Genomic DNA, 18,271 nt, shown 5'->3' on the forward strand with positions numbered 1-18,271 from the left:
TGAGGCTGAAAGTTCAGATGTCATCATGCAAACCGTAGTTATTTTTAGAGAGATGGTACTTTCTCTTGCCAACCTTTCAAGCCATACTTTTGCAGTTTTCTTCTAACTATATTGTCTTTAACTTTAACATTTTACCAATCTGACTGAGGGCCGTGGAGTCTGAGATGTATGTCTTTTTTTCTCTGAACATTGCATCAGAAACCCCCTCCTGATAAAACGAGTCACTGCGCAGTGCGTTCTTCACCAGGAGACAATCTTTGTCGACAAATTATTGAGAGTAACCTTAAAACTGTCCCCAGTTGAGTGAGCAGACGATCTGGACAGGGTGATGTCAGGCCCTCCTTAAAAGGGACTCGGCCTCCAGCGTCAGTGGTCCACTAAGGGCTGATCACCTGCATGTGTAGACTCCAATCACCGTCACTCCCTCCACCGCTGGTCTTCATTATATAAACCTATAAAGTCCTGTGGTTGGTTCTGCAGGTACAGTACAGTACTCCTCACACAACACCGGCTCTAAGATTGACGGCCAGCAACAACTCATTGCTGATATTTTTTCGCCCCTTGGTATGATTGAATGCTTCGCACAGGCAAACCGCCAAGACCCCTGCTTTTATAGCGCTGGTCAGATTTATTGATGATCAGTTTATCAGGTGCATATGATCAGCAGCACTTGACTGCTGCTGATAATCTCAACTCCTACGGCAGCGGCGTACGTAGCTTTCTGACACTGGGCTTCTGCATGCAGGTGCAGTGAAATAAGTCACATGTTGTTGTTATTTTGAGATGATCTAGTAAGGACCAGATGATTTTGAGTTTGCATTGTGTGGTGTTACATAAAACCTTCAAACTGGAAGTTGTCTGTTTATCCCTTGACTATTATATCACACCATGATTGTTAACCTGGAAGCGTTCTGGAGTACTGGATTAAAGGTCAAGTTGGAAGTGAATCACAAAGCTGCCCCGTCTGTCCTTTAAGTACTCTGAAGGACCTCTGCGGGATCAGCAGGCAGCCTCGCTTCTTCTTTTGCATCTTCCATCCGTCCCATCACACGTGACAAAAAAGCTCTTTCAAGGGAGTTAATTAACAAACCATGGATCAAGACAGTTCACAGCCGGTGGTTTTTTCTTTTTTATTCCAATTACAATAAATAACAGTTGGCACGCCAGTGAAATGCGACGTCACGTACCCTCAAGAGGGTTTAAAGTAAATTGAGAAAGCGATGGAGAGCAAAATGCTGCTACTTTCAAGTGTAATTATATATATTTGAGGCAGAAATGCTGTGTTGCTTATGCGTATGCTCTGCCAAGAAAGACGTGTCGTCTGTATTATTATTATTATTAGTATACTATCTTATTATTATTATAGAAAATTGATGGATGGATGGATGAATGGGTATGCCTGGGTCTGGGGCCCTCCGTTGTTGGGTCCTGGAGGGCCGCTTTCATAGGGGCGGGTGCACCTGCCCGCGTCGGCGGCCGGGACGGCTCTGTCTCTCCGGGCAGGCTGACCCCTCGGCGGGTGGGGGTCGTTGGCCTGGGGGGTGAAGGCCTCCTGGCCGCAGGTCCGGCCCATGCCCATGCCCATGTCGGGGTTCGCCTGGATCCCGGTCCGCCACCGTGGGTTCCCTGGCTGCCGCTTCCCCGTGGTCGTGGGGGCCCCGCCCGCGGGTCTCCTCGGTCACTGCTGGGAGGGGGCGGGCCTCGCTGGCGCCCTCTGTGGGGTTGCTGGTGGCCCGGGTTCCGGGTTCTTCCTTGTCGGCCTCTGGTCTGAGGAGGGGGGTTGCGCCCCACCCTCCTCCACTATAGATACAGTTCAGGTGGAGCTTTGATAGGACTATTACCCACACACACACACACACACACACACACACACACACACACACACACACACACACACACACACACACACACACACACACACACACACACACACACACACACACACACACACACACACACACAGCTACACAGACATACACACCTGCTCGTTCACCTGCGTGCTCGCTCCGCAGTGTTGGGGGTCAGATAGTCGCGGTAGCCTAGCTTAGCTGTGATTCGGTCCCGGAGACCTGGGATAGTTGCTGCTCGTATCTCTGCCAGATTTCCAGTGCTTGTTGTGCGTTTCCATGCGTTTTTCGCATCTTGGACTATCAGCGGATGTCACCCCTCACCCCTCCCCCCCCCCCCCAAAAAAATGGATATGTATGTGTATATATATATATATATATATATATATATGTATGTATATATGTATATATATACATACATATATATATATATATATATATATATATATATATATATATATATATATATATATAAAAAATGCATAAATATATGCTTTATGTTACCAGCACGGTATTAACCCTTAATATATATGCAGACAAGGGAAAAAAAAAAGAAAGAAAAAGACATGTCCTCGTGTGTGATGACGAGACGCAAACCTCACTCTTAATTCCTCTTCGGCCCGCACTCACACTCCCTTCGTTATTCAACAACAACAGTTAACCAAATGACAACCTTGTCATGATGTTATGGTGATAATGTCAGGGACCCGTGGGAGCCTGTGTGTGTGTGTGTGTGTGTGTGTGTGTGTGTGTGTGTGTGTGTGTGTGTGTGTGTGTGTGTGTGTTTAATGGCAGGCCAGCCAGCCATTAATCCTCCACTCCCCTGCCAGCCTGGAAAACTGCTGATTGAGTTGACGAACAGGGACACGCATGGTACAGTACTGCAGGTATCATGGCTACTCCCTAACAACATTACAGAAGCAATATTTATTGGAGCAAAAGCCCCTCTGTGTGAGCGTCAAGCGCGTATCGCTGTAGCCATTAGCATTAATGCACTAATGCAGAAGAATTAAGACGAGCTATTAGGATGTGAGGCGAGGTTAACACTTCCTCAGGTGCTGTGCGATAGAGTTAATGTGGAAGGAAAATGACAGACTGCTTCCTGCAGGAGTGAGAGCTGTGAGGACTAGTTGAGGTGGAAACTATATTTCTCATGAGATTCGGAGTATTTCCTGCTGCAAGCGAGCATCTGCATGGCATCGCCTCATAAGACTCTTTATGCTTTGTACTTCCCAGCTGTAAATTGTTGACAGTTATACAGGCAAACACATCAACGAGCCGTCAGGCACTACACAACAGCGTTTAAAGCCAAGATAACTGAACAAATGATGTTTTTAGAGAGCTGGCTGTCTGCACAACTGAAACTTGGTAAATGCTGGGTGTTCTTTCCTATTATAAATTAGTGATGACTTTTGATTCAGAAGAACCTGATTCATTGAGACATACTGGATGTGAAACGATGTATTTCATGACTTTAATTTGCCCTTACTTTGACTTTGGCTGATGTTAATGAGGGTTATTTTGTGTGGTGGCACTCCAGCTGGAGTCTAAAAGCAGAGGGAGTATTTAAATCTCTTAAATCAGAGACAGTGCAGCGTTTTCCCTGCGGCCTCTTCTAGTCTGCAGCGCACAAGAGGACCGGAGTAGAGTAGAGCTTAATGCATAGCACACTGAAGAGGAAGGTCACCTGCAAGCTGGAGCTGATCGCTGGAGAGGGGAGGTCGTCTCCTCCACCTGATGAGAGCAGCATTCATTAAACAAACACAATGCACTATGTCACGGTGTTACGACCTGGTGTTGCAGCCTGTTGCACGTGCAGGCATCAGGTCCAGTTTCTTTCTTTCCAAATTAACCTTTCCCTCTTTCTCACTAAGCTTCCCCATGCTTGTTCATCATCCCCTTATCAGCGACTCCGACACCAATGGTGAGCAGGTTGTGGTCCCAGGTGGGGCAGAGGGATCGCTCATCACAACAAGTGAAGTTGGTCTGTGAACGGATTCCACTCCAGGGAGTGTGAAAGCCGCTCGCAGAAAGACAGGCGCGCAGCCACAGGGACACACACATGCACACACGAACGCTGAAGGATAGCATGAGGTCACTCGAGGTCAGTCTTTTAGCGGCTTCTTTATGAAGTCCTAAGAGAGACAACTTTCACTGGGCTGTGGCCGAGTCAGTACTCTGAGCTCTAGCCAGGGGCTCTGGTTTGCAGGGTTTGTGCAGCCTAGCCTGTCCAGGCAGGTAATTAAGTGCTTTTCTAAGCAGTATTTAATTGAATTTTAGGTAAAGGTAGAGCCCTTTATGTAGTAAGGAATCAAAATTAATTAATTTATGACAAATGGAGTCTGTCTGGCATTTTCATATGAACTTTGCTGGGTGGATGTGCGCCTTTGATAATCATGTTACATCGCTTCAAGCTAAGCTCTTTGTGCAGTTCTGTTGTGTCTGATGAGATTGCAAGTAAACCATAACAGATATGCTTAGAATAGGCTGCTTGGTTGTCATTTGGCTGGTATTTAGCTGTCATTCCATCAAAGTTGCACTTGTTCCGGCAGTACTTTAATTACACCCTTGGTAATTGTTCTTGTCATTTTTGAAAGAGGGACTATTAAGGCTAAAATCTTTCACATAACAAGAAGGACAATAGAAAGTAGACATGGATATTAAAGTGCAGAGGTATGGATACACACACACACACGTACACAAGGACAATGAATGTATTCAAATCTGTATCCTCAGGCCAAAGCGATTGAGTTTGACTTGTATTAGATTTTATAATACCACCCACATGATACATCTGGAGCATCTGAACCTCTTTGTCTTGGTTGATGTCACCAGCACTGAGCCTATGGTGTGGGCAGATGGGGACTGTAGGTCTGTATGCATATGCACAAGCTGCACAAATTGCTTCTCAATAGCATTAGAGTTGAGTCCCTCTTCCCTCACTCCCACTCTGTTTTTTTCCTGCACTGCTTTTTCTCCACTTTCTCAATTTCTTCTCATCCCAAAAGTGAACAGGATCCCACTCATGTCACCGTGCTCTAGCTGCGTTAGGTGGAAGAGTGTGTGCACGTGGAAACGCGAGCGTATATGTGTGCGTACGTGTATCTAAAAAGCAATCTCAACACAGATGGTTAAGGGATACTCAACAATTTGGAAGCTACATTGGGCCACAGTTGATGTGAAGGTGACAGAAAGTTATCAATGAGTGGGTGTCGCAAGTCAGATGAGATAAATGCTTTAGACAACAAGACTATAACCATTTTATGCATTGATGAAAATTAATTTGAGCTGAATAGATGTGTAAAACGGTGTTTTTGTTTAAGCAGTTGCAGCTATTTTGTAGCAGGACGTAGGTGACGCAGGCGAGGCTGGTGAGGCTATTGAGGGAATGTTTGATCAGTTGGAGGTGCTGTCGTCTAGCCCCATCCCGACTATCAGCAACCGCTAAACTAAGTGACTAATTTTACGCATCTGTGTTCAAGCTCAATAATCAAAATAGCTCACAGAACTACAGTGATGGAAAGAAACTCCTGAAAGCACTGATAGAGAAGAAAAAGAGAGTGACCAAACTAGAGCAAGTCTTGGGCCGTAACGTGTACGTGACTTGACCTTCTAGCATTAACTATAGGTATTCATTTTCTCTATAAAACTATTCTGGCCCACTCTCCCTCAGAACCCGCTCCGGTTCATTGGTCCCCTAATGGGCCTGCCACAGTACTTCAGTCAGAGGGGTGAATGGACTGACCGGATCATTGCAACAATTTGATTATTCTCCTTTTCAGTTATTTTTAAATTGGCTGGTTTTCTTGGGATTGTTGTGCTGTTGCACGACCCACGTCTGACCAAGCTCTAGCTGGCGGACAGATGGCCCTCACATTTGACTCTCGGACTCACGGTCGACTCAGTGACTGCAAGCTGCCTGTGTCCCGTGGATGCAAAACAAGCCCACATCATCACCCATCCACCAGATGGTGAATCGTTGCAGTGCTCATCAATGTTGTTTGACCCTTTTTTTATTTATTTTTTACTGCAGCACTCTACTGTTGACCTGCTGTGTCCCAGTAAAAACCACACTGGGAAGTTTGGAGTGTGGCATACTTTTTATGATGCTTACGGGAAAAGGGCTTCTACTCCACAATGCGGTGAACTCACATGGATAAATAACTCCCCCAAAAAAGAGAAAAAAAGCTGAACCGCCTGGATCTGTAAGACTGTCTGCGTCGCTAGCGGCGGGGACCAGAGCACGGCTGCCTGATGGGTGCGCTTGCAGCCGTCAGACATGTCTGTGTTCGGCGTACAGCTGGATTTTAGGGCAGAGAGCAGAATCATTTTCGACTGCGGCATGATAACGTAGCTCGATGACAAACGCGAGCAGCACACCCCTAGACGATAGCGATACGCGGTTAATGTTGACATGTCTGAACCGGCTGCACAGTTCTCAGCTGAACTATGATGCATGTTATTGCTTCAGTAAATGTCTATATAGTACAATTAATGTACTAAATAAAGAGTGAATAAAAGCAGTGGTTCAAATCCTCACTCATTTCACATAAATGGACCGAGTTCAAGCAAGGCTACAGTTCAATTCCTGTAAGAATCAGTGCAGCCGACTGAAAACGTCGGCAGACATATTCAGATCTCTTTGACAACTGAGAATTGGGCTGCATAGAAACTGTGAGCTCTCTGTGTGAAGTGCCATTAGGTGACTTTTGTTGTGAATTGGCACCAAACAAAGAAAACTTAATTGAAATGAACTGAATTGACAATCCAAGTCAATAGCTGCAGCTGTTAAAAGCCATTTAGTATGTTGAGTTGGTGACGCATGTGGCTGAGGCGCAAAATAGGGACAGGAAAACAGGCCCCCCCAGGTATACGTTTTTTTGGGGGGGAAGACAGGCCTTCGACACAGGTCTAAGGTTTTCCTGGGGCCCCAGGAAAAGTAATAGTTATGTGAAATGCAGAACGCTTAAAAGTTGCAACAGAGGGTTTTTCTTACAAATGGTCACAATGCCTGAAAATAATATTTAAATGCTCATAAAGATTAACAACCCTAACTAACATTTTTGCTTTAACAGTTGTTTTATTTTCAGCTGGAGCTGTACGGTAATACAGTAGCAATAATCGTGGGCTGAGCAATAGAAGTTTATGTAACATGCTGTATTATTCTGAACCTTTTGTGCACCCAGGAGGCCTTCATGATAAAAAAAGATGGGATTTGAGTGGTGGTGGGTGTGACCGGCAGTAGAACTTTATGCTGAGCAAAATCCCCTGCGTGTGCTAATCAAGGTGCAACATCTGGGTTTCAGAGCCGCCGCCATTGCGGGAGTAGGCCCTTGTGGTTATTTAACCAATGTGACTGAGTCAGAATCCACGTTAAAACACGTATTTACAGCCTGGTAGAAAAACATCAACATTAAACAAACAGACCACTTAGGTCAGCCATGGTCTGGGAGGGCGATGCCGCTGATGGCTAACGGCTAGCCAGGGCCAACCCGATGCCCTCTGACGTAACACTCTCTGCCCCAGCGGCTACTACCTTCCTGGTGCTGGCACAGTCATCTTCCTCCGGCCCACTTACCGAATTGTTGGCTAACGGCTAGGACAGGTCCCAGGCTGAACCCCCGCTCTGTGATGTTGCAGGTAGCTTCGCTCGTTCCACCCTTTTTGACCTTTTTTCATCGACTGGGGTTGGACACGTCCAGCTCCTGTATACACGGCGTCTTCCAGAGCCCAGAAGAAGTGAGGGACATCACGGAGAGTTCGTAGAGGTGTTTTCTTCAGAGTAATATGCTGTGTTTAGTTCAGGGGTCGGCAAGTAAGTTTGGCCTCGGGCCAAATTTTTTTTGCACCTCTAATTAAGGCCCCCCTATGCTACAGGTGACAGGGAACTATACAGAATTGTGCGTCCGGAATCATGAAGATTCTACTTTTATTTTATTTTATCTTTTCTAAATAAAGGCTTTGAATTCTCTATGAAATTGTCGTTTTTGTGATAGTAAATAATAATTTTTTTTTATTTATTTATTTTTTTTATTTTTTATTTTAAATCAGATTTTCAATGTCATCTGGCGGGCCAGATATTATTGAAGACGGGCCAATTTTGGCCCGCGGGCCGCCAGTTGCCGACCGCTGGTTTAGTTCGTGTATTATTAGTTTGGTCTTGTCCCTCTAAAAGTAAATGTCAGAAGATTCCTGCATGTTATGGATTACTTGACCAGCTACACGAGTCCCAGCAGACCAACCCATAAAGTAATATAGTTATTCTGGTCTTTGACGGGGTTGTTTTGTGCAGACATTGTATGAGCATGCGTCTTAATGAATAATCAAACTATATTTGCTACTTCAGTGTAAGATACGGTTATATTTACAGTAACTGAGCCTAACGTCCAGGGCCGAGAGCTCGAATGAGCTTTTAAAATGATTAAATGAGCATGTGCATGTCAAAAGGTGACCTCTTTGTTTTCTGTGTGGATCATCATTTTATAAAGATGCTGACTCCTTGCCCCGGACCTCTCAGCGTCAGTCTTCATGCAAAAATAAATGGAAAGCATGACAGATACAGAAACACCTAACAAGGGGCTTCGCTGCCACTAAATGTAGGTAATAGGGAGGATACTTAACATATGGAAAAAAAAGTCACGCAGGGTGTTTACTGCGAGCCCTGACCCCACTTAGAACAAATAAAACTGGGTTTATATGGAAGATTAAATGACCGTTAACCTTGAATAATGGTAGTCATGGTGGACTTGGTTTACAGCTCACATCCTCATTACTAGGATGGACACTAGTCCACCTCCAGAGTATGAGCAGCCACAATGTGGAGGCTTAAATCAATAAAGCCAAGGCCACCACAGGGACGGGTGAATAATGGCTTATTTGTAACTGTGTGAAACAGCCCCGAACACCCTGAAGCTCGTTGGCCACGAGAAACTCATTCAGCCTGATCAAGCGCCCGTTATAAATAACAGACATTTGTCCCTGCGTGACACCCAGGAGGCGGGAGGTCGGTGGAGCACTTGCAATGGAGGGGACGTCTGAAGTGGATGTCGTCTCGATCCAAGGAACGCGAGGTCAAGAGGTGCAACTGATAATAGGTTGAATCCGTGATGTATTATTCACCCACTCCTGACAGATAATTAACCTATAAACTACACAGACAAATAACAACACAAAGCACGTGGATAAATTAACTTGTTGGGAGTTATTCTCTGATCTATGAGAAGAATCCGTTATTAATATGTGCTTCACGTAAGGCGGGGACGCTTTCACAAGCGTGTTGTTAGAATGCCTTTTGTAAGTGTAATGGCTCTTTGTGGCTCCCGCGTTTAAGTCATTTATTTCAATTTGGCTGGTTAATTCAGTCTTTCTTAAGCAGAGCTTGGGGGTGAGATTGTGCTACTGACACTGATAGATTATGTGATGGATCAGACTACAGTCTCAAGTTTTTATCTATGGCCTGGGAGAGACAGATGTTACCTCTATGTTGGCTTTATCACCCTTTTAGGTTGATTTTTTTTTCTTTTTAGAAAATATGCGTGTTGACTGGCCGTACATGTTTTTGTCTCCTCACCTGTCTTTCTCAAGTATTCCTTTCAACCAATCAGCTCTCCGGGTCGTGGTAGTCTAGTTTCTCTTGCTGTCGGTTGTGCACCGCCCCAGGGATTGTTATGATATGCCTCCCAGAGTTGCTTTTTTTTGCCCATCTGAATTTTTGTTATGTTGACTAAGCTTTTAGTAACATTTTCTCTCGTTTTTGCAACCTGCCGCCTGTGCAGGGACGTCATTTTCACAGACACAGAGCATATGGTGCCATTTCACCCGTATGTGACGCCGTGCAAGTACCACGTGGTTACTTGCAAGCCAAACCCTAGCCCGATGTTTCACTCTGTGATCTTATTCCTCATCTGAGACCGTCGTGGGCGCCCATCCTCTTACTCTAGCTGTGAAACTGCCCAGCAGCGCTGCAGCTGAGGCTGGAGGACCGTACCAGGTCCAGAGACACAGCACAGCTTCCTGTAGCCTACAAGTGATGAAGGAGACACTCACCCTCACCGCCCTTCAGCTCTCAGAATTTTACTGATACGGTATACAGCTCTTTGATTCACAGTTCACGGTCTATAAGTATAACAGGTTAAACCGGTTTTAAAGATTTTAAGCACTTATCTGAATAAAAGGGGTGTGTTTACTTATTTTCTCTGTGTAAAAGCTTCAAGACGGACTGAAATCACGACCCTAAATCCAAAGAAATGGAGAAATATATGTATAAATACAAGTTAAAAATTCATTTTTTTTTTAACTTTATTTCATCCCAGAGATGCTGACACTGTCTTCAGTAAAGGCTAATGTGAGGTTTTTCAAGTGCACAGTAGCATTTTCAGTGGTTCTATGCAGTTCATCACGTCTATTGAGTATTTACGGTAAAGGCTTCTTCTTTTTTGGTTTTAACTTTTACCTTTTTTGTCTGAAAAAAGAAAGCCTTACTGTAAAATTGTCAGTGAAATTTGTGAATGCAGATCCGTGTTGTAGGGCTTGACAAAGGTTTCCCAGAGTAATCTCTTACCCATGCGTTTATATCGGCTAATGATGAATGACAACTCTTAATGCAGCACCATCTGAGGGATTGGAGATCACAGGTGTCCTGTTTAATCTTGCGTCTTTACCTTTTATGCACCGAAATCGGCCAGATTGCTCGAATCATTTAATGACTTTATTCACTGCAGAAGCGGAAATATGCAAATACATCCAATCTTTCTATTGGAAACATCATCTGTTTGCAGTAATCCCATTCTTTTTTCTTTCCAACTGATTATGAGTTCTGAATCGTCCCGGTATAAACCTTTCTGGAATGTGTTGCATTATTTATTGTGTAAGATGGGAAATATAATATCCTGGGTGTTTACAGTCTGCAAAGAAATACAACTCAAACGTTAGAACTGCTACAAAGGGTGGGAAGCACTTACCTTGTGCCCCGACTGGACTCAACTTGTAACATGCTAACAGTGTAGGAGATATTTAGGAGATATTTGGCATGTCTGGAAAAGAAGCCACATCTTCTATGTCCACCCAAGCTGTGGTTCACATTGCTTCCTGCATGAAATATAGGAAGTCTGCAGTCAGGGCTTCATGAAATGCCGATCTATCAGAATCAAATGGCTATTGAGCCCGGCCAGCCTGGCAGTCTGACAACAACACTGGACGCGGCATGAAACAAGAACCGGAGCAGCAGGTGATTCTTTGAGCACGCTGCAGCATTTGTAGCTGCGATTGACTGCTCACACGGTTTCTATATTGCAGCAGACGGTGCAGGCACACCTCGCAGTAATTGATCCGCCCGGGCCTGGGCCCGGTCCCTCTCCTTATATAATGACCAGCCTTTCTTCAGTGGCGTAGAGCTCTACCCTTCAACAGGTCTTATTTTGCTCAAAACAACACATGCATTGCTATATTTATGCCGATGCGGCAGTAGCTCAGGTGGCAGAGCGGGTCGTCCAATGATTGGAAGGTCGCCAGTTCGAATCCCGCTCTGTCCCAGTTTGCCAGTTTGCTGTTGTTGTGTCCTTGGGCAAGACACCTTACCCACTTGCCTCGTGTGAATGTGTATGAATGTTGGTGGTGGTCAGAGGGGCCGTTTCGTGCTATATGGCAGCCACGCTTCCGTCAGTCTGCCCCAGGGCAGCTGTGGCTACAAATGTAGCTACCACCACTGGTGAGGATGTGTATGAATGAATAATGATCTCTGTAAAGCGCTCTGGGTGCCTTGAATGGCGCTATATAAATCCAAGTCATTATTATATTGTTCAGTTATACAAAAGAATGGGCCATGTGAAGCTGTGGGCACCAGAAGTAGATCCAGCAATAATGCTTATTGCACTTTAGAGAGGCTCCAGCAGCGTTTGATGAGAATAAACTACTGGGGAGCAATGCAGTGCACGATGTGGATATTGGAAAGGCAACGCCCGTTAAACAGCTTATTAGGAGCCCAGTAATAAAATAATTAAAGTAATCCAGGCCGAGGTGGATTGCATGCTCGAGTGGAGACTGATGGTACCTGCACTTGTTGCCTGGAGCATGGTGGTAGGGTAAAGAACTGGGGGAAGGAGACCAGACTTTAAAGGTATTGTGACGTCATTTTTAACATGCTTTTAACACTATTAAAAGTCTTGGCCAACATCCCTCAAATGTGTCTAAAAGGGTGTAACAAGAAAAACTTCACTCCAGTACTCCATTCCTGGCTTTTTATGATGGTGTTTTTTTGCGCCGTGAAAAACGCTTCCTTTTTCCACTTTCCTGTCAATCATTGCCCCGCTCCTCCTCCAAACCTCCTCCAAACCAACTGCTACACACTTCTGCCGGCGTCTCCACACACACGCGCGCACACCGAACCACAAACAATCATAAAAATAAAGGCATGCAAGCAGCAGTGTCCTCTTATCTTAAGTCCAGTCAGTGGCCGCGGGTCTTCTTAGCAGTTGTCCTCCGGTGATGAGAACAGAAGAGGCTCTAAACAGCTCCGTGTTAAGCCTGATTTATGGTTCCGCGTTAAATCGACGCAGAGCCTACGCCGTAGGGTTCAGCGTAGGGTTCAGCGTACGGTGCGCATCGCCGCGTAACCCTACGCCCTAGGCTCTGCGTCGGTGTAACGCGGAACCATAAATCAGCCTTTATGGTGCGCTGGAGAGGAGAGGAGGCAGGGAGCTGGGTGGAGGGGGCGGTGATTTAACGGGTTTATACGTAACGACCCGCCAGCAAACCAGATGAGCCGTTTTTTGCATAGTTATGCGGAAAATCCCAGAAAGTACACAATACACTGAATGTTAAAAGTTTGTTGTTTTTTGGGTGTAATAATGTCAAGACACCCAACAGAACACAAAAAATCAAGAAAAATTTGTTTTTCATGTCACAATACCTTTAATTGGTGGGTCGTGTTTACCAAGTTGACTAAATCAACGTAAGAGGTGTAGTCTACGCACGCAGGTCGCCAGCATGTACCTGTTAATGCCCAGCCTGGGAAGTAATGTGGATGCAGCTTCCATGACTTGTCCCTTTCTCCTTAACAGTGTCAGCTTATCCGTGGTCAGATTAGTAGTGAGGCTCCCGCTCAGGAGGACAGCTTCGGCTGACTCCCCAGTGGTTAATTCGGTCTCTTTTACTGTGCGAGACAAGTACAGAAATGGGCACTTTGAAGCAGCGGCTAGGTTATGAGCTTTGCGGCGTCTGAAGCGCCGACCTCTTCACCTCACTTCGAGCGTGGAGATGTGGTGTGGCAGCATGCTGACAAGACACTGCTCCAGATCTGCCTGTCCAATTAGCGGCCTCCTCTACCCCTGAGGAGTGATCCCTTTCTGTCCGCCTTTGCTCGCCGCGTGTGAACCAGATCACCTACACGGAAGGCATCACTCCGCATAACCACAGCAGCGCTCGCTGCAGACCATCTCCCGCGTGCCTGTTAAACAGTCACGTTTAACCTTTTGCGTGATTTAGCCAGTCAAGAGGGTTTATTACAAGCTCATTTACAAAATCACGGACGTTACTCATCCCAAGTACACGGCGCCATTTGTTCTCCCTTTTATGTGTCTATGAAAGCGACGGCCTCTGCAATCTAAAACAAACAACAACTTTCAAGTTCAAGAGTGCTCTGACTTCTAAAGGCCTTTGATCACAGGGTTCGGCGGCTTGTTTGCCTCACTTGTCAGTTTTACCAAGTGCTGCCATTTTAGAGATGATTCACCACCCTCCATTTGGAGGGGCTTTTTTTTTATTTTGCAACGCTTGTTTCAGATCAGTACGTGTTATATTGCTGGATCTCTGGTAATGTATTCAGTGTGCATGGCCTCATTTGAACCTTCCTCTTCATTAATGCCTCGCCTGCTGGAACAGGTTTAGGTGAGGATGTGTGCAACAGGTTTGATGAATTGAATTTCCTGAGAACTCTGCAATATGTCGTTTGCATATTTATTTCACTATAACGATTCCCTAAGCCTCAACGTGGTGTATTCTCTTCTTTTCCATCCTTCGGCACCACCTGCACAGTGCAGCTGTCTTTTAAAGGAGGATGCATGGTCCATGAAATGGGAGGCAAAGTCCAGCTGCCCATTAACGCAGCCTCTCTGGATGCAGCATTTTCATTCAGCGCTCTCTCCTCTCATGGCTTTTATCACTCATACTGCTCATAAACTACGTAAGCCCTCCTCCACCCACCTGCCGACCTTCAGATTAAGCACGGTGCGTAGAACCATCAGCTGCAGCCGTCCAGGGATCCTGACACATCCAGACATCCATCACTGAACCACTGAGCAGCGCTGCAGCTGGAGGGGTCCAGCTCTCCGATGTTTAAGATACATTACTCTCGCTTTACAGTGGACCCACTTAAATGACCTTTTTATGAATATACAACCAGCACGTAGTGTCTGTTTCTGACCTGCTATGAAGGGAGATCATTGTTCAGGAGACGTTCCCATTCTTTGACGAAGCATTAGCAGTCTTTTTGACTAAAGATAAAGACAGTAAAACAGAAAGGGACACTTGTAACGACTAATGCTGATTATATCTCCAGAATCAGAGCAAGATAAGCAGAGTTGGACCAAATCTTTTCCAGTCTAGGTCATTTGTTGTTGTCAGCAGATAAACTATGGTGGCGTGTGGTGCTTAATATTCTTGGGGTTTCTTTTTAATTATACACATGCATTTGGCAGGTTTCCATACAACATTCTCGCCCTGCAGTCAGGTAACGATATCTGTAATAAGTCTGGCAATCAGTCAGTTTCCTTAACGGTTTATACTTCGTTTGACGAAGAAATGTGATCCGTCTATGTCCTTAACTCTGCCAATTTTTAGGAATTGCCATTTTAATTATTTTAATTAAACTAGACTGGATTTAATTTTAATACAAGATCCAAAAACATCTGAATTTAATTGAATTTGATTAAAATGGTTAATAATTCATTGAACTTGATTGTATTTACTTGGTCTTGGATATGTTGCTTTCTCTGTAACGTGAATGTATTTTGAATTGAGCTACACTAAAATGAAATGTTAGGACACACCCACACAGAGGAGGAAGGTCTTTAGCATGTAAACATGGGAACATAAGGAATAGAAAGCATCTTTAAAATTGGAAATATGTCAAATTTCTGGGTTTAAAACAGTGAACAAGAGCACAGAAGCTGAAAATTGTTTACAGGAATAATCCACAAGACACCATTAAGTGTCATCACACCGCCATCTGGTCTTAAAGCGACAGTAACATATTTTAAGCTATTTAAACAAATATGGTTCAAATCACCATACAAGTAAAATAATTACTGTCAATCATTACCTCCTTCTGAGGGTCTAAATTTGGTTTGAAATATTGTTTGATGAAAAGAGGATGAAATCTTGTTTGTATTTGTCATTCACTGACAGAGTATTTGTTTTGAACACGAGACATAAAACTGAGACAACATTTTTTTGGGGGGGAGTCTCAGTTACCCCAACAAACTCTCTCTTGGCCATATTTTACATAAAAAAAAATGTTTCCCCACAATTTGCATTCTCAACATTTTGAGCGCAGGGACTCAAAAATAGAAACTGAGAGAAATTTTTACATATGAAACCACTTTACTTACACTATTACCCATCCTCCCCAGAAGATAGTGCAACGAGAACAAGTCAAAGATATGAAGCAGAAATGAGATGTAAAGCGAGCCCATTCTGACAAGCAAAGGGAAAGAAATCATACTGCCGTTTAGAGGAGGAGAAGCCTTCTGTCAAAGTTTGTCACAGAGCAGACTGAAAACGCTTTCTGACATGCTTTTATTGTCGGATATTTGGGATTTAGAATAGTTGGAGGGAAATCTCATATTTGAATACATTAGTTTTGTCCCTCTGTGCAAAGTCCAAGCCCCACAAGGCTGTACCTTCAGTGTTGAGGGACGTGTGACAGCAGCAATTTCTTTTTGTTATTTCTTTATTTTAGAGGAGCCTCCTCTCTCCCTGGGCATCTACTGATACCCATTAATCATGAGCTCCCTTGTATTGTCAGCCCAGCACCAGACCCCCACCCACCCTTCAGCCTGTCAGTTAACAAGCTGTGACACCATGACAGTGATGTGTGCGCGGCTGACTGAGACCTGGCTCAAGTCCTTATTGAAAATGTATTGAAATCTTCCGCCGCGAAGGGAAAACTGTGCTTCTCGTGACAGAATGTAAAACTGGCAGCCTGGCTGCATGATTCAATTAGATGTGGAGGGAGAGAGCCTGGCTTTATTTTGCGTTGACCTGCTTGACGGCACGCACAGTGGTATACAATCAGCTCATCCCATGGTTTTATTTTTACACACACTGAGGAAAATATCTCCAATATATGCAAAGCAGCACCTCTCATTGCTTTCTCTGCATCTGTGTGTTTCTGTGCAGCAGGTTCGGTGTCCCTCAGCGTGTTCCTGGTCTCCCTCGCAGTGACAGTGTGTGCTGTTTGGCTGGTGGCTCTTTGCGGTGTCTGTGGTTGGTGTCAACGCAAGCTGGTGAGTTTGCACACACACTGATGCCCGCACAAGCACGGACACACACACGAGCTCCACTTGCGTTTTCCTGTCTAATGCGCATCAGCGATCAAACAACCTTCAGAGTTGCATAATTTACTAAATTACATGAATAATAAAAATAATATTAAACACAAACAAAAATTTGTGCCTTTTTGGTGGATTGAGGATTTACTCCCATAAAGCTGTTATTGATTAAGATGTACAGTATTAAAGAAGATAGACATGACAGTTTATTGAGCTCTTAATGAGATGGTTGTCTCTCATCAGTCCTATCTTCATAGTTTTGTTCACAGCAGCTGGTTTTAGCGGCTGAAGCGAACACACCCAGCTTCATCACCGTACCCACACTCACCGCCTGTGGGGCGTGCCTTTATAGAAATCATTGGTAGTTTAGCTTTGTGGAACAAAGCAAATGAAAATATGGACACAAACTACTCTCAGTAACTCTAGATTAGATTAGATTACCACATTTCTCTCGTTTCTTCTATGGGCACATTATTGAATTGGACCAGGTTGGTAAAACACTGCACCCCCTACAGGGACGCTGGAGCGCTGCAATGGCCGGTCACTTTGTTTTTCTCTCTTTGGCTGACTTGTTCACATTTTTTGAGGCTCACATTGATAGCAGTTGTTTATATGAGCAACATTTCAATGATGTGTGTTTGTTTGTTTGTATGGCTTGTTTTGGTGCATTCAGTGACAAATGAGAGCTTGGATTTTCTAACTATTGACGAGGATCTAATGTCCAACAAGATATCAAACATCTCAGTTTGGGTATAAAATATTAGACCGGTGGAGCATTATTAGGTCATTCTTTCCTAAAGGTGAGTGTATTATATAACTAGTGAATAGCACAGATAAAAGGTTTCAGCTTGCCTGCAGATCTGAAAAGCTCACTGAATTAGATAATTTCAGACCTATTCAGCCCCAAACAAAGTTACAGGGCTTGAGTTTTTTCATGGTTGTGAATTGCTGGTCATTTCAGACAGCCAAATACACAAAAAGAGGTTGTTCTTTTTCATGCGTCCCTTTCAGGGGCTGTGGAGAGAGCAAAAAGATATTTTTGCATTGATGGGAGTTGCAACACAGCTATTAAAACAACAACAGCAACAACCATAGTTTAGGAATTATAGATCTAACCTCGGGCATCGGGAATAAAATTCCTTATTAATCTTCACTATAAACAATGCATCATTAAATATCATAACATAATGCTGCTGATGTAAGGAATACGGTGCATGAATGTTTTATTCCAGCAGTTCGATATGTTTTGTACATGCTCACTTCATGCTTATTTACATTTGAGTGGTGTAGTGATGTGGCTCTCAGGGTTAGGGTTATTAATAGAACAGGAACCTATATCTATACAGTATGTACACATCCACACAGGCAGCGTACTATTTTTACTGACCTGATTTATTAATCAAATGATGTATGATGATGCAAGTGATGCAAAAGTGTGACTATATAGTGTTTATTGTTTATTCCACATATGTTCTCAACATCTGAAGAAATTTTCTGAAATGTTTGTTACGTGTTTTAGTCAAAATAGCAAACACCAACCAATACTACATCTCCCTTTTCTACATGTTTTTACAGCTCTGTGCATAGCTGTCTGTTGTGGGGGTGAAGTCAGCTACTGACCCCGCCCCTCCTGTGCAGCCTTACAAATCACTATAACAGTTTAGATCCACCCACTTCAGAGGAGAAGGGAATGCTGAGCTATGTGAACCTAACAGGAGCAGTTAAGTTCACTGAATAACATATTTTTAAGACTCAGACTGCCCAAAGCTAAATTAGTTATTTTTGTCTGAGTTTTTGGTTTCTAGTCATTTCAGATCAAAAACCATGCTCTCAGCAATAATAGCACCCCCCACATTTCTTACCCCCTTTAAATCATAT

The 18,271-nt window shown here is 44.1% G+C and overlaps 1 protein-coding gene across 1 annotated transcript in view; it reads left to right on the top strand.

The window, feature by feature from the left end:
• LOC133444168 (synaptotagmin-7-like) overlaps positions 1-18,271 on the top strand; it is a 45,520-nt gene that overhangs the window by 17,633 nt on the left and 9,616 nt on the right. The window contains exon 2 of the mRNA XM_061721721.1: positions 16,242-16,348. Within this exon, the coding sequence (XP_061577705.1) occupies positions 16,242-16,348 (107 nt within the window). The remainder of the gene's footprint in view (positions 1-16,241; positions 16,349-18,271) is intronic.

This window comes from Cololabis saira, chromosome 5 (assembly GCF_033807715.1).
Source record: "Cololabis saira isolate AMF1-May2022 chromosome 5, fColSai1.1, whole genome shotgun sequence".
Lineage (NCBI taxonomy): Eukaryota > Metazoa > Chordata > Actinopteri > Beloniformes > Belonidae > Cololabis > Cololabis saira.